Raw genomic sequence first — 26,856 nt, 5'->3', positions numbered from 1 at the left:
GCACCCCCCCCACACACACACCAGCAGCATCTTCAGCCGCTCTCCCTCTCACACTCACACACTTGGCCGTGCATGCTTTGTTGTAGCAACGCTCATCACCGTCGATTCATTATTTATCAGACCCGTCACGCCGGGTGACCCCAGCCGCGCAACAACCCAAGCCCAGCGCCTCTCCAGGTGACCCGGCCTCTCCGCGGGCACCATCATCATTCCAGCGTGCTGCAACTCGAAGGCGCAAATCACAATTGCACGTAGATCCCGTCTGTGTCGCCGCTGTACGTCTGACATCGTTACGAAGGCGATCTGACCCGTGCGGAAGATTAGGACAAAATTCCCGATACACGGGTTGCTGAGTCCCAGAGAGGGAACTTTTGTCGAGATCATTCCACCAGCAGTGGCATCAAGCAGCCAATTTGAGTACTGCACCTTCAACCTCGCATCTTTTTACCGTGACCCTTCGGGCGAAGTGTTCGCGTTGTGGAACCACCACCACCACCAACCACCACGACCACCACCACGATGAGCGTGGTGTCTCGAGCCTTCCCCGACGACCGATCGTCGTTCGTCCAGATGCACAACAACGACAGCCAGCAGCAGCAGCAGCAACTCTTCTCCTACTTCACCGAGGTGGTGCAGGCGTCGACCCACAGACGCACGGAACACCTCGTGGCCCAGACCCTGGTGCTGGCTCTCATCTTCCTCACCGCCGTGTCCACCAACGCCCTCCTGGCCGTCGTCCTCATCAAGAACGCGCGCTCATTGAGCCCCACGGCGTGCCTGGTGCTGCACCTGACACTCGCCGACCTCCTGTTCGTGTCCGCGGTGCCCACCGTGACGCTGGGCCGCTGGAGGGAATCGTGGAATTTCGGGGTGCCCGTCTGCAAGGGGGTCATGTACACGCTGGGCTTGGGCATCTCGTCCATGCTCTACGCGCTCGCTGCCATCAGCGTGTGCCGGCAACTGTGCGTGAACCGGGCGCCCGGCCGTGCGCTCGACGTTCGATTCCCCGGCGGCACCAAGGGGCTCGTCGTGGTCGTGTCGGTGGTCATCGTCGCGCTGTCCGCCGCCGGCGCCGTGCCCGTGGCCGTGTACTTCCAGGTGGTGGCCGTGCAGGTCAAGAACCATGTAGGCGATTCCTTCCACGCGGCCGCATTGGTCTCGAGACCCACCGACCTTCTTAGTTCGTGCGGGTCATGGAGATGGAGAGCGTCAGCTGCAATTTCATATTCAGGCGTGCGTGCGTGTGTCTCCTGTGTGTGTCTCCTGTGTGTGTCTCTGTGTCTCTGTGTGTGTGTCTCTGTGTGTCTCATGTGTGTCTCTGTGTGTGTGTGTCTGTGTGTGTGTCTCCTGCGTGTGTCTGTGTGTCTCCTGTGTGTGTGTCTCTGTGTGTCTCTCTGTGTGTGTCTCCTGTGTGTCTCTGTGTGTGTCTCCTGTGTGTATCTTTGTGTGTGTCTCTTTGTGTGTGTCTCTCTGTGTGTCTGTGTGTGTCTCTGTGTGTGTCTCTGTGTGTGTGTCTCTCTGTGTGTCTGTGTGTGTCTCTGTGTGTGTCTCTATGTGTGTCTCTGTGTGTGTCTCTGTGTGTGTGGGTCTCTGTGTGTGTCTCTCTGTGTGCGTCTCTCTGTGTGTATCGCCTGTGTGTGTCTCTGTGTGTGTATCTCTGTGTGTGTGTCTCTGTGTGTGTGTCTCCTGTGTGTGTGTCTCTCTGTGTGTCTGTCTGTGTGTGTCTCTGTGTGTGTCTCTGTGTGTGTCTCCTGTGTGTGTCTCTCTGTGTGTGTCTCTGTGTGGGGAGCGGTAGTGTAGCGGTTAGCGCGCTGCGCTATGAACCTGGCGACCCGGGTTCGATTCCCGCTCACGGCTAACACCAGTGACGATTATCTGAACCGGTCCTGGGCCTCCCCTAGGTCGACTCAGCCTTAAATGAGTACCTGGTGCGGTGTGTAAACATCGCCACTAGGGAGACAAAGGCGGTCGGGCGTGGTGCTGGCCACCCACCCCCTCGTGTACCGTTCCGGCCTTCATAGGTGCTCGCTAACAGCACTTGCCCCTACAGTCTGTTCAGGCTATACGGGGGATCTTTGTCTCCCGTGTGTGACCATCGGAGGGGAGCGGTAGTGTGGCGGTTAGCGCGCTGCGTTACGCACCTGGCTTCTCGAGTTTGATTCCCGCTCACGACCAGCACCAGTGACGATTATCTAAACCGGTCCTGGCACTTGCTAAGGTCAACTCAGCCTCAAATGAGTACCTGGCGCGGTGCGTAAACATCGCCACTGGGGAGACAAAGGCGGCCGGGTGTGGTGCTGGCAACCCACCACATCGTGTGCCGTTGTGGCCGTCATAGGTGCTCGCTAACAGCACTTGCCCCAACAGTCTGTTACAGTCTGTTACAGGCGACCATGAGAGGCCTTCATCCAGCAGTGAATTTGACACGGGCGGTGAGTTCACCGAACAGAAAAAGCGTACTCAGATCGTCACTTTCTCCCCCATTACGGTGACCTCTAAGGGTGTGTGGGTAACATCACGCTGCGCCGTGCCCGTGTCTCGTCAGACGGTCGACATCTGCACGTTCGTGTCGCCCGCGTCCGTCTCCTATGCGTGGTTCGCGCCGCTCTCCATCCTCGCCTTCCTCGTGCCCCTGTTGTTCATGGTCGTCAACTACTGCAGGATCTTCAAGGTGAGATGATGCGTCGCATCGGAGCCCGGGAGCCGTTTTGGGGGTTTTTTTGTTTTTTCGTCTCGCGCACACGCGTAGTGTCCGACGTTTCGACCTGCGTGCCGGGAGCTCCTTTGCAGGAAATTAATTCGGCGAGTTCCAGCTCAGTTAAATTTCGATTTAAAGCTTTCGTGACTGCAGGGATTCATCTTTTTGGTTCTTTCGGTAAAGTCTGTCGGGGAGACAACAGCGTCTCCCCGACAGACCTGGTCTTCACCTGAGGACGGCTGCTTGCGTTGTGGCCGAAACGTCGTGATACTTATTTTATTATGTTTAAATTTTATTATTTCCCTTCTACGTGACTTCAGCTCAGTTGTTCGGTGAATTCGGTTCCTGAGTTTGCGGGGCAAAACGTTGGACATCGTGGCTTACAACATGCGTTACCATCTGAACTTTTCAAACCGTTGATTTTGGACCTCCTTATTTGCTTTCCTTTGTCTTCTCTGCCCTCGCTCGGCCTCGATAATTGTCCATTTCCTCCTTGGTAATTCTGTGCTCAGGGATGTCTGTCACATCACTGGCGCATTATAGAGGTACGTCCTTGTTGTTGTTAATAGACTTGTGTGATACTGCATTAAAGCACTTGCAGCCGGGAAACGCAAGGATAAATGTCACTCAAGTTGAACATTTATACTGGAGATATGCTTTGGAGTTAAGCCCCATTGAATTGTTAAATATAACTAACATTGATCAGTCTTAAACGTTGAGACCTGTGAGTCTTAATTGTTGAGACCTGTGCCTGGTTGCATAGAACAGGAAAACGTCTCTTGGTTTTCGATGTAAGTCAATGTCAATTCGGGTTAAATTTTCACTCAAGGTGTTTTAGGCTACCACCCACGGTGTCTTAAGTATTAAGTTTAATTTGTGTCATTGTGCAATACTTTCCAACCTCCCCAGCTAGTGTCTGCAGCGTGCGCAGCAAACCTTCAGCCACAGAGTGGCGGAGTGCAGTACCATCGCAGGAGAATGCAAAACGGAGACCGGGGAGACGTCCGCTCCGGTTTTCCGGCCATTCCAGGATCAGGGAAGTGAACCGAGGGCCACAGGGTGTGGTCGGAACATGAATCTAGAACAGTAGCGATATACTAATTGAAATGAAACTCTCTTGACACAAAATAGGGCCTGGATGGCAAACAGGAACGAAGGGAAAATTAAATAAATGCCAATGGCCGCACTGCCGAAAGAGCCCAGGCAGCAGTATGAGCTATTCATTATTCATACCGGTTAACCCAGACGAAAAAAAAACCTCCCCGCCAAACAGGGTTTCATGTTCAAAACTCAGCACAGATGGCTTCAAGAGGCCATCACTGCCCCGCAACCTCACGGGCACCTTTGCATCCTAAAGCCCTACGACACCTGGCATCCCAGCAAAGTTGGTAGCCACGTCATAATCACGAGGCGTCCCGTTCCATTCCCCGCGTAGTGTAACGTTGGGCAGCACTTGCCCCGCAATGCAGGCGTCTGCGGTTACGTCTCCCGGAGAGCGGCAGCTGAAACAGCGGTGCAAAGTTACTGAAATCCCAGCCGCCCACCTTTGTCCACACAGCAGCGGTGTACACGGGTACACCGCACTTGTGTCGATTGGCACGATGGCGCGTGGTGGGGTACGACGTGGGGACTCCCATCTCTTCTAAGGTGTGTGGTTAGCATGGAAGAGAACACCAAAATGCCCCTGAATGGGCCTCTATAAAGGCCGATCTGCCAGCAGTGGTGTGAGAAATAAATTGCAGGGCTGCGGTGGCGAGATGTTAGCTCCCTCGCCTGGTATGCAGGAGGTCGTGGGTTCGATCCCGACCCTGACGCACGCACATTTGGAGTTTGCATGGCTCTCCATGGTGGCGTAGGATTTTTTTTTTCCGGCTCCTCCGGTTTTTCCCTCCACATTTAGAAACATGCATTTGTGGAGTGTTTGGCTGCTATACATTTCCACGTGAAATTATTTGTGGACAGGTTACTTCTAAAAAGAGCGAAATAGCTCAGTGGGCATTACCTGGTAAAATTAAAAGAGTTGTGATCTCTCCGTAAGGCTTGCCTCAGGCTGATTGTCACCAAACTTCTCCATACATTTTTTGGTTTGTTTGTTTGCCGTGTGCCGTCCGCAGACCGTCCGGCAGAGCAGAGACCGCACCTGGAACAACGGCCTGAACCTGGGTCTCCAGCCGAAGCAGCAGCACAGAGCGAGCCGGTCCCTCCGGAAGCTCCTGCGCTCCCTCATGCTCCTGGTGACGTCGTTCTTCATCTTCTGGCTGCCCCTGTTCGTCACCGTGTGGCTCATGTACCTGGACAGGGCTGCGAGTAGCCGCGTGGAGAAGCTCAGCACGCCGGCCTTCACCTGGGTCGCCATCATCGCGTTTGCCAACACGTGCCTCAACCCGCTCCTCTACGGCTTCTCCAACCGTCGCATCCGAGCCATGCTGGCCAGGAGCTGCCCGACCTGCGGCTACCCCGCCAACCGCGTCGACCCGGGCGGCGAGCGGAGGGACGGCGGCGACGGGAGGCGGCAGTGGCGGAAGAAGAGCGGATCCGGGCGGGTGCCGGCGACGGTCAGCTACATCGAGGACTCCAATGAAGAATACTCGCAGATCGAGGAAACGTGAGGCGAGGGGGGAGGGTTGAGATGAGGCGGTCGCGGCTGTGATCGTCGTCGTCCCTAGTGTCGTCGGGTGGCGTCGACTGAGCTCACTGCTCTGTCCGCACGACGGTCATCAGGATCATCATAGGTGTTTGCCAACCTTTGGCTGCCATTCTGTCACCATCCCTTGTCGTAATGCGTCCTGCCAAGGCTCAATGTTCTTAACAGTCAGGATGTTGTCTCCGATGTGTGTTTGTTCTCTGATCCGCTTTGTTTCTATTTACGTCTCTATCGGTGCAATTCACAGGGCGTACCTCTCGCCGTGGTTCCGTTTCGTCTGTCGGTGTCGATGTTGTCTAATCCACGGCCAAGTCGGCAACGTCCGCTGATTTAAAACTTGCGCTGCTTTCAATCGTCAAATTTACATTCGACAACAAAAAGAACCACCGGAGTGCAATGCGGCAGGGCATGAAATGTGAATGATTTAAATAGCGGCACGGTGGAATTAGACACCTTTGTGTCCATATAGAGGGGGCGGTGAAAAATCCTCTTAGCCACCAACCACGTAAACGTTTCTCACCACCGCGAACCATTACAGATGCACTTTTTTTCAAATCTATGATCCGTACAAAAAGTTACATTAATTGCATGTTAATTTAATCAAAATCAAGCACGATATAAACACCGTGCTACGCCTGCGACCTACATCACCTGGAAGGCGCCTTATCTCCCTAGGATATCGGAAGCTAAGCAGGCCTGAGCCTGGATAGCGCTTGGCGAGGGCAGCCCTCGTTCATAAAATCGGTGTCGTAGGCCGCATCGGGGCTACGCGGCGGGCAGCAGAGGGTAGCACAACAGCGACATTAAATTGTACTCTTGTACGGCGTCACATCCACGCTACCCACTTTCACCAACCCGCACGCGCCAGCGTGGTGAAGTACGCTCAAATTAAGCCACGTGACCTCGCGCTCTGTGGGGAGGCCTTCATCCAGCAGTGGATTGGCAAAAGGGATGCGCGTACACTAATGCACTTATTTCAAGTTATGATGAGTAGGGCTAATTAAAAATTCGTGTGCCATGTCTGTGAGCTAGTGTTATATCTAAGCACTTTATCTTTCTCGGGAAATATCTGGACAAATCCACCTGAACGGTATGTCGTGCGTCTGTTGAAGGCACTAGAGAGTAGGTTGCTGTCCGATTTGTGTTGAGTTTGAGTGTTTATTTTTTCGTGTTTGTGGGTTTTCTCCAGGCGTTCTGGGTTAACTCGAAACAGGTAATGGGCCAAACATTGCAAAAACAAGTAACCTGCTGAAAATGAGGCTTTCCTGGTTGAACATGCTTTATTCTTTATGTTCACACAAGATATGCACGAAACTATAGGTTAAATGACCAATTTGTTTCAATGTCCCAGAAACTCCTCTTCTTGGTTCTTTCGGTAAAGTCACGTAGAAAGGAAATAATAAAATAATACAAAGAAAACATAATAAAATAAAACTTTCAAATTGCATATTGCGGCTGACATCATGCCAGCAAGCAAGATGATTGTAGCCTTCATCCACCTGGTGAATACTTCCACCCCCTTTAATAACTTACAGCCCTTTGTCAATCCACTGCTGGATGAGGACCTCCCCACGCCCTTTCTGTTCGTCGAGGTCGTTTGACCTTAATCCACCATGCAGACCAAAATCCGGTTGATGAAAGGGGTATCCAGAACCAGTTCAAATATCGTCCGCCACCGATGCAAACCGTGGCCTAGAGTAAAAAAAATTACGTGAGTCGGTTTATATCTCAGGGCGCTGACCACTGCACCGCCATTCCATAAATCTTGCTGTTGACCCATGGAAGCAAGTGACGGGATCGTAGTCTGTGTCCGTTTGATGCAGACTACAATTTCCGTCGTTGTGGACACAACGTCTCGTTTGTAAAGCTGTCGGCTGGTGTTCCCCATCCTGTCGTCGTGAATGGTGATGTTCCCGGCCGCCTCGCCATTTGCGTTGTCGTCTAAGCAATGCTTTTGGGAACAAATTCAAGCTTGGCTGCATATGTTTCCGCCGTCCTGCTGGAGGGCTCATTCGATGAGCTCTCAGGCTTTCACCGTGTGCTGCTTGGCATTACGTCCGACGTTTCGTTCCATGTGCTGGGAACGAATCGTCAGACAACCATGACAACAGCAAAAAACACACGCGGCACAGCCCCGAAAAAAAACCGCAGCAGAGAGATAATTCGAAGAGAATTCATAACACTGGTTGCCCATTGATTGGTGTCTATGAAGTATGGGAATTGACGGCAGGAACTTCTTGACGGGTAACACACTTTTATTAAATCCTTTAGGTATCACAATACAACGTGTGGTCTCTCTTCTTCCTCCGACACACTCCACTAATCTCGTGTAAGCTCTAGGCCTCTGGCTACACCCGATACACTTGACTCGTGTAGACCCTATGCCTCTGGCTACACACAATATACTCGACTCGTGTAAGCCCTATGCCTCTGGCTACACAATACACTCGACTCGTGTAAGCCCTATGCCTCTGGCTACACAATACACTCGACTCGTGTAAGCCCTATGCCCTGGCTACACATAGTACATTCGGCTCGTGTAGACCTATGGCTACACCCACTACACTCGCCTCTGGGTTACACAGAGTCCCGGTCCCCTTAGGACAGCGGGGCTAGGTACCGCAGGGCTCTAGGTCTTCATCCCCGTCTTCCTTCTTCGCTGGTTACACACTGCCCTTACGCCTGTGTGCATCCCCTTTTATAGCCCCTGCTCACGAGGGACGGAGCTGATGCGGCGTCGACGTGAGCGTCGTTCCTTAATGACCCAATCACGACGCACTCTCTCTACGATCCGCTTTCCCCAGCGCGTGTTAACATTACTCCACCAATCACACTGCGCTGCCACCTGATCACTCCCTCTCAGCGCGTCACCACCTACACAGCCAATCATCACGCACTGTGCATACGATCCTTAATCCCAGCGCGTATCACCTCTACATCTATACATGGACCTTTGTCCAAAGTGTCAATTATATTTTTCTGAAATTGGGGTGTTACGATGAATCGTCGCGCAGGACGATGAGAGCTATATGGGGTCCGGCAGAAATGAAAGTGGCGATGTTTATTTTCTCGAGTACGTGAGCCGACAGCTCAGTAGCTATAGACGTCAAAGTGTGCAGGCGGTGTAACTGCAACGGTGCAATTGCAACAGGGCATACGCCCCCCCCCTCTTCAGGAGCCCCCCCCCCCCGCCGACATCCATCTCTTGCACCAGGACTCATGCCAATCAAGCTAAGCCAGTGAGACACTTGCTAATGATTGACACAATGCAATACACAAACATTGTATTTTCAGATGCCCGATTATTATATATGTGCACTCACGATTATTTGTCTACTTCAAAGCAAACAACAGTCGTATTTAATGTTGTCATTCGTTTTATTGTTTCGTGAATTGCAATATTTTCATAATTACAAACTAATCGTATGAGGAATTACAATCTACAAATGCTTCGCTTATATAACAGTTATCAAAGTCCAAAGCTAAAATCAGAACATGACATACGATACACTTGTTATTAGCATAGAATAATCAAAACTATCAGTATAATGCAGAGTGAAGCATGTCAAACAGACAGCTGTGCCAACAAATGATTACAGCCGTATAGAAGAACACATTGGGTTGTTTATTTTTTTAAACTCACGTTACGCATATGGATGTGCTCTTTACCAAATTCAAATACAATGAACGGCATTGTGGTTTCAAACTGGGGAAATTCACTCACAAATCAATCCCCATCCGTTCCTGGTTAAAGACACAGATCTGCAACAACAAAAAAGGAGAAAATATACGTGTGTTATAAAACAAGCACAGCATTGATCGCTGACTCAGAAGTGCCAAACTTTACAATAAACTTGATAACATTTTATGGAAGGATACAGTTTTTTTTCAGCCGCGTGTGTGTTTTGATGTGTCTTCGCTGGTAGTGGTGCAATGCTTTGTGCGCTACGCTACAAACCCCTTCACCTGAGTTCATTTGCCAGCCACGGCTAACATCGGTGGTAAGTGACATCTACACCACCGAGGTTGACTCGGCTTAACACGAGGACCGGGTGCAGTGTGTAACCATCGGCGCTGGGGAGACAGAAGGAGCCGTGCTGGACGTACTTGGTGCGCACTAAGAACACTTGCCCCAGCAGTCTGTACGGGGGATCTCTACGTGTGCGTGTGAGTGTGTGCGTGAATGATCACGCTTGCACGCACGAGTGTGCCTCCATGAGCCATGTGAGTGTACATCAACGATCGTGCACGTGCGTATACGTGAGTGTGCGTGCATGATTGGGTGCGTGTGCAAGTACAGACATGCATACATGTTTATGTGTGTGCATGCATGATAGTGTGTGCATGATTGCGTGTGAATGCATGTTCGAGTGTGCGTGCACAAGCGTGCACGATTGTTAGTGTGTAGGTTAGCGCGCTGTGCTATGACCCCGGCGACCCGAGATTGATTCCCGCTCACGGCCACTAGTGACGATTATATGATTATATAGATCGACTCGGCCTCAAATTAGTACCTGGTGAGGTCTGTAAACATGGCCACTGGAGAGACAAAGGGGGTCGGTCGGGCGTGGTGCTGGCCACCCACCCCCTCGTGTACCGTTCCGGCCTTCATAGGTGCTCGCTAACAGCACTTGCCCCTACAGTCTGTTAAGGCTATACGGGGGATCTTTGTCTTTGTGCGTGCGTGTCATACCAATCAAGCAACCCGTGGCACCTGGGTCTGACCCGTGACCTCCTGCCAGCGGGCGTTCGACACTTCACGTGGCCTTAACGTGCACATAGCCTGGCACAAACGTCGTGGTTACGTCACCGCCACTTAGTGGTGAATGCCGGTTATTGTTGTTGTTGTTTGTGTGTGTGTGTGCGTTTGTCGCACTCACTCGTGTGCTCCACGATGTGGTACTTCCCCGCCAGGCACAGCGACTCCTGCTTGAGGCGGATGCTGCGCTGCATGCTCGGGGTCATGCCCTTGAGCTGGCGCAGGAACACGATGGAGTAGCTGTTGGCACACGTCCCGTCGTCCGCACGCTCTCGGCACGAGTACATGATGGCGTACGAGTCGTAGTCCGTGTCCACCACCCAGAAGTCGTCTCCTGCAACCGCGTGACCCAAGCGTTAGCCCAACGTTTCGCTGGGCAGTTTTCAAACTAGGCGCATGCCGTTTCGGTCGCGGGGTGGAGGGGGGTTGCTTTGGCTGTACTTTGCCGCGCCAGTCAGTGAGGATTGCTTCAAGTTCACGTTTCATTTATTAGGTATAGCCCTGTGAGCCAATCGGCTCTTGAATCGGGTGCAACCGCAACAAACAAAAAACAAAAACATGAACAAAAAAACATCTTAAAGTGAATATGTGACTGAGTGCAAACAGAAAATCCAAGAAAAGACAGCAAAATATTGCAGAAAAAAACACCGTACACCAACGCTGTGTGCAAAAATCCCAGTGGGATGCTTGAAGGCAGGCAGCGTAGATGTGTGGGAGCGCAGAGTGTACAGGACAACAATTGATTTTGCTGCACCGTGCTCTGCTGCCCGCATCACGTAAGCACGCAGTCACCAGCGTCAACACGGCACGCATGGTGGATGCCCACCTCGGCGCTATCAAGGCTCAAGCTTGCTTAGCTTCTCAGATGTGGCATGAACGGGCACATCACGCGTGTCCACGAGGGCATAGGAACTATTCACAATGGGCAGCTCTTTTGTCAATCCGCCGTGAGGTTGAAGGGCTGGCCATGCCGTTTCGGTCATGGTGTTTGTTTGACTATACTTCACCACACTGGTCAGTGCGGCTTGGTGAAGGCAGGGTGGGGTGGGGTGGGGGGGGAATGTGTATAACCGGTTCAGCTGTCACTTGCCACTGATGTTAGCCGTGGCTGGGAATTCAACTCAGGTGGTCGTGTTCGAATGAGGAAAAATGGATTGCCCATAGATTGGGTAGCATGAAAAAAACCCTCATTGCAAGCAAGCCTTATAAACTAAACTTTTTATCTTCTTGGTTCTTTCGGTAAAGTCACGTAGAAGGGAAATAATAAAATAATAAGAATAAAACATAGTAAAATAATTCTCACGACGTTTCGGTCACAATGCAAGCAGACGTCCTCAGGTGAAGAACAGGTCTGTCGGAAAAACAGCGTCTTTCCGACAGACCTGTTCTTTGTGGCCGAAACGTCGTGATAATGATTTTGTTTTAATTTTATTATTTTATTATTTCCCTTCTACGTGACTTTACCGAAAGAACCAAGAAGATGAATCCCTGCAGTCACGAAAGCTTTAAATCGAAATTTAAACTTTTTATTTTACCAGTTAAGGCCCACCGAGCTATGTAGCTCTTTTTCAGAAGCAACCTGGCCACAAATGATCGCGTAACGAAGTGGCTCATCACGTGGAAATGTAAAGCAGCCAAATACTCTAAACGCGCGTTGAGTCTAAATGTGGAAGAAAAAACCGGAGGACCCGGAGAAAAATCCACGTGACCACGGGGACAGAGACACGCAAACTCCAAAAATACAGGCGTCAGGGTCGGGATCGGACCCACGACCTCCTGTATACCACGCGAGGTGGTTAACATCTCATCACCCTGGCAAGATTTGGGGGGGGGGGGCATTGTTGAGCCAACGGGCATTCGATTTGTTTTGCCGGTGTGTGAGCGTACGTCCTCTGGCGAGGTAGCTGGCGAGGCCCCAGTACTTGAGCTTCATCTTGGCCGGGTTGTCGGTGTCGCTGTACGTGCCCACCATGTCGGCGCACACCACCCAGTGGCTGCAGGAGGAGAAAAAGGTGGAGGGGGGGGCAGCGACCGTGCGGCTAAGACGTTCGCCTTTGGTGGCGGGGGAGGGGGGAGGTGCGGGGGAGTTTCCATTCCATCTCGCGGGCCGATTCGCTCGCTGGCCTGCCGATGGTGGACGCGAAACGTTTCTGTCGGTTGGCTTGAGAGGTAAGGGCCCATGCTATAGCCCGGTGAAGGTGACGCAATGTTGGGTTGACGTTGGCACGTGGTTTGGAAGCGACGTTGGCCCAAAGTTTCCGTATGAACTGGGAGCTGGGTGCGAGGTTTGTCCGATAGTTGACCCGGCGATTGAGAGCGACGCGGCTCGCGAGAGATCTCAAGCGTCCTGAGGTTTTCTTCATTTTTACAAAAACGGTTTTAGAAATGTTTAAAGCCCCGTAATATTAGCAATTGCGAAACATTTCAACATTTTTTCTTACCGAGGTCATGAGCCATACATAGATCATCACCACCACCAGAGGTGCCCGGTTTCTTCCGCTTAAAATGAGTCCTTACGCAACTCTGGACGACGATAACTGCTCGGACTAAAGTGCTGTGAACGACCAAAGATGTTCCTGGTGTATAATGACAATACCCTGCAGTTAAAGCACCGAGGAGCGCATACGCAGCATTACATTGGAGAATTCCGAGGAGGAACACGTGGACCAGACAACGATACCGTGCCATGCTCAAGCAGGACACATCTTACAGCGGGGATGCAATGGCCGGTGGTGGAGACTAACGGCGTATTCACTCCCAAAGGAGGAAAACGCTCCCGACAGGACGCCCGCGCTCTGAAGATGGACGGGTCACATCGTCCCAAGCGCCAGAGGCACGGCGATACCACTTCGCCACTCCTGACGCGGTTATCTGCCTTGACCAGCTGAACGTCAAATTGCAGTCAGCCGTGCGAAGGAAAGAGCGCGCGCAGGAGCCGGGCGGATCTTCGCGACGGGCTCGGCGAGGACTTCATCGCACAGTGGATAGATCCTGACCGGCGACGAAGACGGCGACTGGCGGCGACTCACGGCGATCGATTCACCTGAATATGGTGACGCGCCCACGGGCAGTGGCCGTCATGATTCCATCCTTGACGGCGAACTTGGCGCGGATGTTGTCCTGCAGGAAGACGCCGTCTGGGTCCTTCTTGGCCACGGCGAACCACTGCCCTACAAACTGCACGAGGGCACCGCCGGAAGGGGAGTCACGTGCCACTTACTCGTGCAACGCCGCCGCTGCTGCCGCTGCTGCGATTGCAGCGATGGTGGAGGGGGGGCGGTGAAAACGTCTGCAAGTGGGGAGGCTGCCCCGGCTGCCCCGGCTGGCTCTGAGGTCTCAATGTTGTCGATGTCGATCCACGACGACGTTTTTCGTTTTGTTTTGGGTTAGATTTGGTAAAAAATAAACGCGTCGTTAACCCGCCGCCACTCGACACAGCCGATAGGTAAGGTTTGTCACGTGAACCAAACGTGCCAATTAGTTACGACGCACCGGTGTGCTGGAGAGCAAACCCACTACAACATTTACAATATGAGTGCGACGTTTCGCTGGCGATTACAACCAGCTTCATCAGGCAAAATTTGCTAGAATTGTGAAGAAGGCTTCCTGTTTCGGTCTTAAATTGAGTTAAAGGTGATGTCATCACTGTTGATGTTGGGCTGCAATTCCTTTTTTACCTACATGACTTTACCGAAAAATCCAAATAGTTACTATTCATATTAAATTATGTACTAGATTCCTGGCCAAGGTGAGTAAATAGTTGAGTTAATTAATCGATAATGTAAGTAACAAATTATTGATTAAACAAACAATAATAGGCTTTACGCTTTTTGGCAATAAAACAGGCGTTAAGATGTTTGAACAGCAAATAGATACGTAATGCAAGGCATCAAGTCTGCAATAACCACACATTCACGTGGAAAAACATGCAAACAATCACGTTCTGATCATTAATATATGCATCGTCTTTGAAACGGATTGGCCTTCACCAGAGAAAGTCTTCTTTATGGCCTTGTCTGACCAGTGTTAGACCACAGAATGCCAAAAGGCAAGTAATACAAAGGCACTTGAGCAGTTATATTATTTCTCAAAAAACACAGCAATATCGCTTCTATTCATATACATCTGTAACAAAAATTGCTCTGAACCTCATCGGATTCCTCCAGTACAAATTAATATTCTCATTCCGAATTCGGACGATGATGGGACATTTGCTTACACGTGGTTCAATCTTTCCCGGCCCGCGAGGTAGCTGTCAGTGAATGGCGGGGGGGGGGGGGGGGGGGGCATTTACCCTGGATTTATCAAAGTCCTTCATCACAGGAATGCTGTCCACTTGGCAGTCGGCTGCCCAGCAGCAGCCCAGGGCAGACACGAGGGCCAACAGCGTGGCCAGGAGAGGAGTCGAGGCCATTCCTGACGAATATCAAAGCAGTCACGCATAGAGAGTAGAGAGTGCACACACATCAAAGACGAAGATGTCTCCCCCTCCTCCCACCGCTTAACCTTTAACAGACTCATCAGCTTGGTTCTTTCGGTAAAGTCACGTAGAAGGGAAATTATAAAATAATAAAAATAAAACATAATAAAATAATATAATAATATTAAATAATAATATAATATTTTATTATGTTATAATTTTTTTTTCCCATTCTACGTGACTTTACCGAAATAACCGAGAAGATGAATCCCTGCAGTCACGAAAGTTTTAAATCGATCTTTAACAGACTGTTGGGGCAAGTGCTGTTAGCGAGTAGCACCTATGCAGGCCGGCACGGCACACGAGGGGGTGGGGGTGGCCAGCACCACGCCCGGCTGCCTTTGTCTCCCTATTGGCGATGTTTACACACCGCACCAAGTACTCATTTAAGGCTGAGTCGATCTACGGGAGGCCCAGGACCGGTTCAGATAATCGTCACTGCCCACTGGTATTGGCCGTGAGCGGGAATCGAACTCGGGTCACTGGGTTCGTACAGAATTGCAAAACCGCTACACTACCGCACCACACACACACACAAAGACCAAGAACACTGCATACACACACAGCAATACACACACACACTGCATACACTCAGCATAAACACTGCACACACAGCATACACACACTGCATACACACACAGTATACACACAGCATACACACAGTATACACACACAGCATACACACACAGCATACACACAGTATATACACACAGCATACACACTGCATACACACACTACATACACACCGCATACACACTACAAACATAGCATATGCTGGATAAACAGCACACACATACACACTCCATACACATACTGGATATCATGGGACCTCCTGTTTTATTTTGATAGTGGCAAGGGGGGTCCCATGATGTAGCTGCTCACCCCGAGCTGTCAATGTCCTGACAAGTGGCATTGTCTTTGTGCTGGTCGCCTTTTGGCGTCCTCTGGTCTAACACTGTTTGAGACTGGGCTCTAAAGAAAGCTGTCTCTGATGCGGACCAGACAGTTTCAAGGACAATGCATCATCTACTAATCAAAGCATGTTTTTTGTTTGCATGTTCACCACGATTACATGTGGTTAATGCGGACGTGATTCCTTGCAAAATGTTTCAGTTTGGTGTTTTAACATCTTAACACAAATGTTTTATCGCCAGAAAGGGTCAAACACATTCTTACATACTGGACACACACATCACACACGTCAACGAGTATAAACCATCACGCAAACTCCGGTCATCCTTGCAGCAGCAGCGGGGGCGGCTTGTGGCTGGCCATCGGACAAAGACGGTCACTGCATCGCGCGGCGCTTTCAGATGCGCTTCTGCGGCCGTCTGGAACGTCTCTTCCTTCCGACATTATAAAGCAATTGAAGCTGTGCACTTTCTAAATCATCCAACTTGGAAACTAATTTCTTGGAAACTGCTTCTTGTGTTCAGTTTGTTGTCCTTCCCCCACACGGTTGGCTATGTACGGAGCGAAAGAAGTTCCAAATACACCACACATGCCCCATACACTACAAAGACCCCCCCATTTAGCCTTAACAGACTGGAGGGGCAAGTGCTGTTAGCGAGCATCTACAAAGGCCGGCACGGCACACGAGGGGGTGGGTGGCCAACACCATGAATCGTTACACACAACATCACAAACATATGTGTTAACAAATCCATCAAAATCTGAAAAATATATCGTTCAGACTTATACAAAAGCCGTCGCTTCCACGTGTTACCTGCCATCTCATTCGCAGGCCAAACTGCCACAAGGCTATAAAACAGACAACGCACCCAAGTATACTTTCATGCCAACATGAATACATCTTAAAAAATAAAATATCCACGAGCGGAAATTAACCCTCATCTAAAATTCACGGAGAAACTCGGCAATATGAGTATCTAAAAATAAACAGCCAAACGCAGCAATATAATTCATATCTGAAAATCAACAGCGACACACAGCAATGCAAATGATATCTGAAAATACACAGCGACAGAGCTATGCAAATAATATCTGAAAATCCACAGCGAAAGAGCAATACAAAATATATCTGAAAATCCACAGCGAAAGACAGGCACGTAAGTGAAAATCCACAGCGAAACACGGCAAAGTAAACGAAACCTGCACAGGACAACACGATTTTACCCGAAAGTTGCCTGGGCTCTTGCGCTCGCCCTGGATCGAAAAACAAAATTAGCGCAATGTGGCGCTTCTGGGCAGAGACCGCCAGCCTTAACTTCCCAAGGTCATCGCAACCATTGGCTCCTGCACGGCACGTGGCAACGATGCCGCATGTGCCAGTAGATTGAATTGCTTCAACATGCCAGACAAGTTGCGGGGGGGGGGGGAGTTTCATAACAGCCAAGGGGCTCTGTGTGGGCCAGTGGACTCAGGCGCGCGTGTGCGCGAAAGCTGTCAAAACACCGGGGCACCATCAGGGCTCTCTGTGTCTCGGTCGTTCTCAGCGTTGCTCACGATGGCCCTTCGCCCATTTGGAACTCTCTCTTCCCTCTGCTGTAAAGTCTCCCCTGAAGCTCGTTTACGCCGGGCATTTGGGAGCGCCCTACATTTTTAAATCCTTTATATCAAGTTCACTTGCTTGCTTGCGCGCTTACGACCGTGCAAATCTTTCGGTCGTTTTTTTAACCCACTTCCCGTGATCCAATCGAGCTGACATTTTGCACACAGACTCGTTGTGCGTGACAAATTATTTGCGTGAAAAATTTTTCCCAAAATTTTACACTTTTTAGGAAAAAAATAATTACATATTTAATCTAAAATACCAATGTGATAAAAATGAAACTCTTACTCAAGAAAAACAGAAATGAATAGTAAAATAAAACCGATGCCACGCATATAAAGGATTTATAGTGAAAAACTTAGTTTTTACGGGTTAATTTTCCCCCTATTCTCCTCTTCGCTGTGTTGTTGTTGTGTTTACGCGTTGTTTGTTTTATCCGAGCCAATCGCTCTCACATTGCCCCTCTATCTCCCCCCAGATAGGCGAACGCTGATGCTCACCGTTCATGTTACATTATCTGTCCGTCTTAGTCTCTGCCTACCTCTCTGTTCCTTTGTCCATCGCACTGGACATTTTCTCCACGTCCCCCCCCCCCCCCCCCCCCAACGTACCTATCTACGTGTTTCAAACGACTGTGAGTTCCTGTCACGGTGTACAGTTGAGCGTTTCATCTTCTTGGTTCTTTCGGTAAAGTCACGTAGAAGGGAAGTATTAAAATAATAAAAATAAAACATAATATTACGTTTTATTTTTATTATTTTATCATCTTCTTGGTTCTTTCGGTAAAGTCACGTAGAAGGGAAGTAATAAAATAATAAAAATAAAACACAATATTATTACTTCCCTTCTACGTGACTTTACCGAAAGAACCAAGAAGATGAATCCCTGTAGTCACGAAAGATTTAAATCGAAAGTTTATTTTTATTATTTTATTCTTTCCCTTCTACGTGACTTTACCGAAAGAACCAAGAAGATGAATCCCTGCAGTCACGAAAGCTTTAAATCGAAAGTTTATTTGTATCATTTTATTCTTTCCCTTCTACGTGACTTTACCGAAAGAACCAAGAAGATGAATCCCTGCAGTCACGAAAGCTTTAAATCGAAAGTTTATTTTTTATTATTTTATTACTTCCCTTCTACGTGACTTTACCGAAAGAACCAAGAAGATGAATCCCTGCAGTCACGAAAGCTTTAAATCGAAGTTGAGCGTTTCTCGCCAATCTATCGCCGTCTGCCTTCGCTCGTTCTTCTTGCCGTTTGTCCACGGGGGTGCACAACGTGTCTTCTTTCTCTCGAGCGGTGGTTCAGAACCTGGGGGTGCACGCACCCCCTGGGGGTGCACGCACCCCCTGGGGGGTCCCAGATGCCCTTTCTGAGTGTGCGAGACGTGGCCAGATCGTTTTAGAAGGTAAATCATCCGAACACGAATTAAGCACGTAAGTACAACTCACTTTGTTTCATCACGCCCATCATGTGTATATTGACATCAAACCTTTTTTTTCTCTCCCACAAATGAGAACCAAATGGGTGCAAGGCTGCAGTAGATGTGAAAAAGAACCACTGCTCTAGCATCAAAGTCCACGAGCTGTGTGCGCTTCCTCCTGTCTGCTGCATTGATCACAATGGTGCAAGGGTGGCACAGTCGGGTTTTTTACAATCGGGTTTACTTGTCTTTTTATATTAAACCCGATCATCTGAGATTGGGAGAAATCCGGTTTAATTGGTTCTAATTGCAGAACCGCACTTCGCCAACTTCTCAACGATGGGCTTCATCCATTCCAAGCTAAGGAACTCACTGGCACCCACGATTGTGGAGGAGAAGCTCGTGTTCATCAAGACCAACCTGCCCGCCGCATTCTACGACTACCCCGTGCCTGACGTCCCCGAGTACGATAGCAGCACCGACGAGGAAGCAGCCTAAGCCTATCAGAGTTTCGTATTCATTAAACCAGGTTTTAATTCCCCGAAATCGGGTTTAATTGTATTAAAGAAAAAAACCCGATGCCTGCCGCTGGAAAAATCGGGGTTTTTCCACCCATGCAATGGTGAAACGTCCGTCGCCTTAAACCAGGGGTGGGGAACCTTTTTTCTGCCAAGGGCCATTTGGATATTTATAACATCATTCGCGGGCCATACAAAATGATCAACTTAAAAATGAGCCTGTTATATTTGGTCAAACATTTCATTAACTCACCCCTAATGTGATGGCTGGAACTGCTTCTCTTTGGCGAGGCGTGTAATGTTAGCCGGTATTGATGATGTTGCTGCTACTCGCAACTGCTTTTCCAGGTTTGCTCCTAGATTTATTGAATTTCGAGTCCTGCCTGCGGTTGCCTTGGCAGGGCCAAACTAAATGATTTCGCGGACCTTATAAGGCCCGCGGGCCGGACGTTCCCCATCCCTGCCTTAAACACACACTTAGAGCAATGATGACTTGTGTGTCCAAGTTGTAGTTCATTTCCACCGTACAACCGAGGCATGCCAGGGCAGTGCAAGAGCCACCTGTATTCTTGCCGGAATGGGTAAAGCCTATTCTGTTTTCATCATCTTCATATTGGTAAATACGGTCCCGTAAACAGAAGTATATGTTATGTAATTACCCATCATGCTCAACAACGGTGCTTCGCGAGTTTAATGTTAACATGTCATTAACTGTGGCCTCTTGGCTGGCATAGGACCTCATAATGAATTGCGATTGGCAGTATTGCTTCTGTTTCCTACCTGAACAATGCACCCACTAATCCCGTGGAGGAGCACACCCGTCATCCATGAACGATACGAAACATTCAAGTTTCGAGTTCATTGTTTAAGCCGGTGGAGAGCTCGTTGAGACCAGGACGAGTCTCATTCGCAAGCGCAACCGAGGGCATCGGTCTGCCGCCGGCAGGGAGCGACCGACAATGGCTACGTAAAATTTGAAATGGAGTAAATGTGTGTGTAATGTTCGACGTTGGCGAATTCGGACCGTGACGCCAGCACACAACGGCCTCGTCTCGCACACGACGCCCAAGGTGGGATCTTCAACGTCCCCTGGCGAAGCAGACGATTGCACCGCGCGCTATTAACCGGGGCGGCCGCTGGATTCGAAGCGCTAACCTCTGCACACAAGCGGCGAACACGCAGGCGGCGTGAACGTAAATGACGACGCGGAAATGCGCGGGAGACGACGACTTTGTTCCACAACGGTTTATTTTCATTTTTGTTTTTTAATACAAACGACTACAAAAAAAATGCAAGAGAAAGTGCATTGAAGCGGTTTACGTTGAGTAACACTAAGGATTAAATTAAGACGCGTGGTAACAGAGCAACAAGTGACGGACATTTTTAAGACGTAGAGCTAATTGCGCTGTGCTTTAAAACCAAAAAAAAATTGATCCCCCTTTTCAATGAGTACAGCGCTAACATCGCTGCCACCCTGTGCTCTTTTTCTCTGGAAATATTTTTGGTATTTTTCCCACTTGTGATTCCTCGTTGCAGTATTGGGGGGGGGGACCATGCGACAAAAAACAATCCGTCCGGCAAATCTCACGTCCGCGAATTTGGAACGCAACTTATTTTCACGCGTCTTTTTTTTCTTTCAAAAAAACGAACGAAAATGTATTCGCCTTCCATCGTTACACAATCAGTGGGGCGCACTGTCCTGCGCACACTCCGCTACGAGATTAGTGTCTGTCACATGACGGTCAAATAAATATTTCGCTAAATTAAGTGCGAAACCAAATTACGTTTTACGGCGTTTTCTAGTGCATTCATTGGTGATTGGGCGGAGACCATCGACTCGCTTGATGGCCTCGCTCCACTTGAGAACTTTAATTTAACCGTTGCCAGGAATCGAACCCCGAATCTCTCGTAACTTTGACCTCGAAGTTGCCCGATCACCTCCACACCTTCTGGTCCTAAACCAAGTATTATTTACGTACTTACTTAACCATACTTTGAAGCAAACTGGGTGGGGGCGGGGGGGAGCTGTGTGTCTCCCAAACATAAAACAAGTCACCGGTAAAAAATATAATAATGCAGGACTGAGGGCAAGACAAGTGGCAGGTGTAGAGGCAGCGTTATGTGACAGGAATAAGACACCCGTTCGCACGTGTAACCATCTTGGCAGTTCACAACGACAAGGCGATGCAAAGATTTCTCTCCCCCATCGCCCCGCAGCGATTTCCTAAAACGTTACGCGCCACGATACGATTAAAAAAAAAAAGCTTTTGTTGTGTGTCTCATCCTAACTGTGTCATTTGAATTGTTTTTTTAAACCTCGGTTTGTACACGTTTGTCGCCACTCCATTAGTTAAAAGCGCAACTTTATCTTATTGGTTGTATGTAATTTGCGTGAAATGTAAATAACTGGTTCGAACACGCGTTGTTTTCGGCATGCATCGTGAGCGCGAGAGCGAGATTCATTTTTAGTCGATGAATCTATGGGATCGTTGCATACTTAGCCGTGAATATTCCGTCTGTAACTCGTGAAATGAGATAATCTTGTAGAACAAATATACTTTTTAACCAGATCCAACCACCCTGAACAACGTCTCAGTAAAAATTAACTAATTTTATGATCGGGCTGAGAGATCATGAGGCTGTGTGTGGTGATCAGATTAACAGCAATGGAATTCTTGCTCTTAACAAAATGCGAGGTTGTTTTAGCTCTTCCGTAGTTAATTATTTTCATCGCCAATTCAACTCTATCGTAATGACACAGAGACATTTTCTTATGAAAACTCTCAGGATAACTATCCGCTAAGTGCTAGCTGTCCTTTCTTTCTTCAAACTAACAGGCAGTGGAATGCATAGAGTTGGAAATGGCAGTGTCACTTGTACAGGTCTCCCCACACTGACCGCGCAATCACATGGAGTGGTGTTGCTAATTTTCAATTGACAACACTCTCTCCGTGTGTGTGTGTGGGCAGCGTCTTCTCAGTCTCATGCCGCTGCCCTGCGGTTTCTTCTTGAGAATCCTGCCTCGCCTGCGGGAGGCAAATGAAGATGGTATTGTTATAGAGCCATCATACTGTACGTTTGTGTGTCAACTTAGAATCCATATGGCTGGACAAGTGTTGGTGATAGACATTTCAATTCCTGTAACAAATAAATTAAACAGTCTTGACAATTACTGCCCCTGTCTAAACCCTTCTGCCCATGGCTGTCTCTTCTCTAAAAATAGATGCAATATTTAGACAAAGACCCCCCTTATAACCTCACCAGATTATGGGGGCAAGTGCTGTTAGCGAGTGCCTATGAAGGCCGGCACGGCACACGAGGGGGCGGGTGGCCAGCACCACGCCGGGGTGTGGTGCTGGCCACCCCACCCCCTCGTGTGCCGTGCCGGCCTTCGTAGGTGCTCGCGAACAGCACTCGTCCCTACGGTCTGTCCAGGTTATGTGGGGGGAATCTGTCTTTGTATTTCGATAGGAAGACAAGAGTGCATACCTTTCTGTCCCTTCTGACCGTCAAAGCCAGGAGAACCGGGGGGCCCTTCTGGTCCTGAAATGTCAGACACAATTTGGAATCAGCATAATAATAATGAAGAAGAAACGTTCACTTGATATTAACCCTGCGAAGTATATGAACATACTCAACAAACAGGCTCCAGCCTCCATCCGTGGGTTTACAATCACACGTAGTGGGGTCACGTGACTACCTTAGCCACCGCTACATCCGCCACAAGGTCAGACAGAACAATTGATGCTCAATTGTGATCGTGGTTACGAAGCGATGGATCGATCATTCAGGTTGGCTCAGCGGGTGGGAGCGAGTTCAACTCCTGATCGTTGGTTGACTCAGCCCATCATCTTTCTGGGGTCATAAAAAAAACGAGTACCGTTTTGTGCGGAAGTCAACAGTGGTTGTTCTATGGATAAACTCGGCCCCGTCATATGAACGTGGGGTTTCCACCACTGGCTCAGGGCTATAAACAGGAGATTAGCACTGCCTCAGTGCTGGTCTCGTTTGTGTACAGTAGTTTTATATTTTCCATTATCTTCCATGTAACGTTGACATATTTGAAGAATGAAAAAAAAAACAACTGCCTCATTATTACATTGCACGATTTGATGCACGTATCATGAGTGTAGGAATATTTTTTAAACTTAGAATCAATACAACTGTTCAAGGTTTTTCGAGTTGAACCGGCAGAGAAATCAACAGGCCAGGATGAGCCTCATTATTTGCAAACAGTGACCTGGGTACATGTGGAGTCTGACGTGTCCATGGAAGATATAAAGACACAGTTCGAGAGACAATAATCAGACGTACCGGGTGTGCCTGGGAATCCTTGCTCACCTAAACAAAAAGGTTCAAAAACAAAATCATTAAGTTGACAAAAGTTTGCTTGTTCATTCATATTCTCCCACCAAGCAAAGTCGGCCTTTTTTTAAATAATAATAATAAACATTTAAGTTGATTTTGAAATCTGGATGCTCAGCTTCCCCTGCCCACTGCCCGTGAGACTCTGACGTGTCACCCTCCGCCTGAGCGCCCACGGAATGGGTAGTGCTCGAGTGCAGTGAGTTGATGGCCTCAGCTTGGTCAACAAATAACTCTGAACAAAAAATATTGAGTTTTTCACTTCATAATATACCAAATAATTGACAACACTTGGTCAATCCGCGTCTGGACGAAGGCTGCCCCCCCCCGCCCCCCCTATGCTGTGTCGGTCGTAAGGGTTGCTGACCATATTTCACCACGCGGGTCAGTGCGTGTTGGTGAAGGGGGTGGGGAAGCACCCAGAACTTGTCCCTGAAGTTGGCCGCAGCCAGAACTCAAGGTCGGGTCCCCAAATTCATCGCGCTATACGAAAACTTCCGGCGATGAGACTTTGCATATTTTTGGTTTTGTTGGCATCCGTGGCACCACTCTTTGTTTTCGTAGATTTAAAAAGTGTACCCCCTGGTGTAGAAAGAGAGGCCACATGAAGTGACCTCGGCAGTAGCCAACCATGCTAATCGGAGGTGCGGGGGAAGGACAAGAAACTAAACACAAGAGAAGTTCCTAAGAAATACATTTTCAAACTAGATTTGAAAGTGTATAGCTCCAGTGGCTTCCTAATATCGGAAGGAAGAGCGTTCCAGGCGGCTGCAGGAGCGCATCTGAAAGCGCGCGATGCGGTGACCGTCTCTGTTCGATGGCCAGCCAAAAGCGGCTGCTGTTGCGATGATGACCGGAGTTCGCGTGATGGTTTACGCTCCCTGACGACGATAATGATGACGATTATAATGAAGAAACATACCGCGCGATCCACTGGGTCCCGACAGCCCAGGCTCCCCCTGGTCGCCTTTCTCTCCTGGTGTTCCCGGCACCCCATTGATGCTCCGGATAGCTGTGGCAAAAACAACGAACCGGGTAGAGGGGTCACACCGGCCACGTACAGAATGGCACGCGGGAAACTGGCGAACTATACGTTCAGATTCGATATCACGGCCGAGCAAAGAATTAGAGGCTGTAGGGGATGACAGAGATTCAGTGATTAATGCTGTAAAATTCACATTGAATGCGCTATGAAGAAGATTGGCCATTGCCCCAAAATGCACCCGATCGTAATGTTTTCCCCGTTTAAGGCCACGGTGTTATTTATTAATGCGTTGAGTTTTTTTGTTTTGTTTATTTGTGATTTTTTGCACCGCTGCCGACGCGGCAGTGTCACCAAATGAGCCACAAGATCTGTTCTTTCAACGACAATATTTAATCTCTTTTAAGTTGTTGAAAAAAAAAAGCCCAGTCTTTTCTCAGCCAATTTTTCCAATCCAATCCGATCTTTATTCCATCCGGAGATGGAAATGTGGGATGCGGTGGGTCACGCCACTGTAATAAAGGATTTTCAGCAAAAATATTATCGTGTAATATAAAAAACAATCATCGTCTGGCGGCCAATATATAGCTCAATGATCATGAAGTTCGTGAATGAGAGACCACTGAGCCATCCAATGAGATGTAGTGTCTGAAACAGCGATGGAGAACCGACGGCCCGTGGGCTTGATATGGCGCGCAACTTCATTTCACACCGCCTGTGGCGGTACGAGGCCCTTCCACATTGAAACGACCCTCAAACATCACGTGTCTTGTCAGTACAAGCATCTTGGCTGCACTAATCGGGCAACATTTCCGACCTGACGACAGCAGTGCGTTTCTTATCTTCGCGCCGCGCTCAGTCAATTCTGTCACCGCACGGGCCTCTTTGCAGGGACAGCGGCGACAGTCGAGGTGTGTGTGTGTGTTACGTTCGGCGCAGGGTCCCCGTGACTCACATCTCAGGTACTCCTGTATCTCGACGATGTTGTGGATCGTGCCAGGCACACCAGGGGAGCCAGGCACCCCTGGACGCCCACGGGGCCCTTGGGGTCCTTGAATTCCCCCGTAGCCCTGGTAGTCTATGGGGGGGGGGGGTGTTTTTAAAGAACAAAACAACAGCCATGTTTCACATAGGGGATAATTGGCAGGACCCTCCTGAAAACAGTCTTGAGGCTTTCCTGGCTAAACAAGTGCGATAAATCCCAAATGCGAACAGAAACATTCACACCAACGAGATATAATGCGTCCGGTATAGATGTATATATGTACGTATGCTGAACATCTTTTGTTAGATAAGCCGATGTTCGGTGCTCGAAGGATGAGCAGAGGGCTCGAGAGGTCGGGGCAGTTCCGCGCGTCCTCTGGGCAAGCGTCATCAAACTATCGGACCAGGCAGGAGTAGCGAGAGGTGGGAGAAGACCAATGGACGAGTCGGAGGCAGCGGTGTAGCGGGAGCAGGTGCGTCCCGACTGTCGCGATGTACAGCACCACCCCCCAGCAGCTACCTGTACTCCAGCTGCTTCCACCGCCGGAGCCCGGTGGGCCGGGTGGGCCGGGCGGGCCGGGCGGCCCAGCGATGTACTGCACAGACGGCTGCTGTGAGCCACGATTGGAGGAACCACTCGAGAAGCTGCCGCCACCGCCGCCGCCGCCACCACCGCCGCTGTTCCTGCCACCGCCTCCATTGCTGCCGCCGCTGCTGCTGCTGCTGCTGCTACTGCTGCTGCTGATCTCTCTCTGAGACCCCGACCAGCTCTGCTGCTGTTCGAGCTCTCCCACACCGACCATGATGGAAATGTCCTCGTCCGGCTGAGCGCCGTTAGTGGCGTCTGCGAGCGTGGTTTGCGTGGATGGGGTGGGGGGGGGGGCACGGGAGGGGGGGCATGGGGGGGAAGGGAGTTGGGAGGCACGGACGAGAAGGAAAAAGTTACGCGCTGTTTCAGGACGTACGTACATTTGGATGCGGGTATCGATTTAGAGCAGCGATTCTTAACCTGGGGTGCACGCAGCCCCTGGGGGTGCGAGATGCCCTTTCTGAGAACCAAAGGGGTGCAGGCTGCAGTGAAGCTTAAGAGCCACTGCTTTAGAGATACGCGAGAGACGTGGGAAGTGCTCGGGTAAGGTATTTCAGCCGATTGGGACTGTAGTTTTCGAGCGATGAGAAATGCTCGTAAAATACCACGGTGTCGGACGTACTGCGACCAAATGATTTCATTTAATCCGTTCTGCGTGGGTGATGAGTCTTCAGGAGTTTGGTTTCGTGCCCTTGAGTAAAATCATCCCACATTCGGTGCAGGTTGCTTTTAACGTGGGCAATTGCTTGGCATTTCATTTTCCAAACATTACTCTCGAGATATAACTATAATCATTATTATTATTTCATCGTCTATAGCGTCTAAAAACTACAAATATATTCCAAGATGATTAAATGAAGTTATTCCGAAAACGAAACTTGAGCGTGTTTAAGAGAAAATGT

The 26,856-nt window shown here is 49.5% G+C and overlaps 3 protein-coding genes across 3 annotated transcripts in view; 1 reads left to right on the top strand and 2 right to left on the bottom strand.

Annotated features, from left to right (window-relative positions):
• Positions 1-143: 143 nt before the first annotated feature.
• Positions 144-8,144, top strand: LOC133345411 (free fatty acid receptor 4-like). Its single transcript, XM_061556135.1, has 3 exons — positions 144-1,125; positions 2,546-2,671; positions 4,813-8,144. Exons 1-3 carry the CDS (start codon positions 520-522, stop codon positions 5,305-5,307), a joined length of 1,227 nt encoding a protein of 408 aa, XP_061412119.1. The 5' UTR covers positions 144-519; the 3' UTR covers positions 5,308-8,144.
• A 557-nt stretch (positions 8,145-8,701) lies between these two features.
• Positions 8,702-16,872, bottom strand: LOC133345585 (retinol-binding protein 4-like). The gene is made up of 6 exons (XM_061556494.1): positions 16,718-16,872; positions 14,396-14,517; positions 13,145-13,278; positions 11,989-12,095; positions 10,223-10,435; positions 8,702-9,104 (listed from the first exon to the last, which is right to left on the bottom strand). The coding sequence occupies exons 2-6, from the start codon at positions 14,513-14,515 to the stop codon at positions 9,091-9,093; spliced, it is 588 nt and encodes a 195-aa protein (XP_061412478.1). The 5' UTR covers positions 14,516-14,517; positions 16,718-16,872; the 3' UTR covers positions 8,702-9,090.
• Positions 16,873-20,270: 3,398 nt separating this feature from the next.
• The window catches only part of COL17A1 (collagen type XVII alpha 1 chain), a 51,750-nt gene continuing 45,164 nt past the window's right edge, over positions 20,271-26,856 (bottom strand). The window contains exons 49-54 of the mRNA XM_061556688.1: positions 25,886-26,209; positions 25,337-25,459; positions 24,322-24,411; positions 23,349-23,375; positions 22,524-22,577; positions 20,271-22,060 (exon numbers count right to left, since the gene is read on the bottom strand). Of these exons, the coding sequence (XP_061412672.1) occupies positions 22,017-22,060; positions 22,524-22,577; positions 23,349-23,375; positions 24,322-24,411; positions 25,337-25,459; positions 25,886-26,209 (662 nt within the window). The 3' untranslated portion in view covers positions 20,271-22,016. The remainder of the gene's footprint in view (positions 22,061-22,523; positions 22,578-23,348; positions 23,376-24,321; positions 24,412-25,336; positions 25,460-25,885; positions 26,210-26,856) is intronic.

Source organism: Lethenteron reissneri, chromosome 22 (genome assembly GCF_015708825.2).
Source record: "Lethenteron reissneri isolate LAM-NWPU_2019-01 chromosome 22, ASM1570882v1, whole genome shotgun sequence".
Taxonomy (NCBI): Eukaryota; Metazoa; Chordata; class Hyperoartia; order Petromyzontiformes; family Petromyzontidae; genus Lethenteron; species Lethenteron reissneri.
The sequence above is the reverse complement of the archived record's forward strand: the minus strand, read 5'-3'. Positions and strand labels throughout refer to the sequence as shown.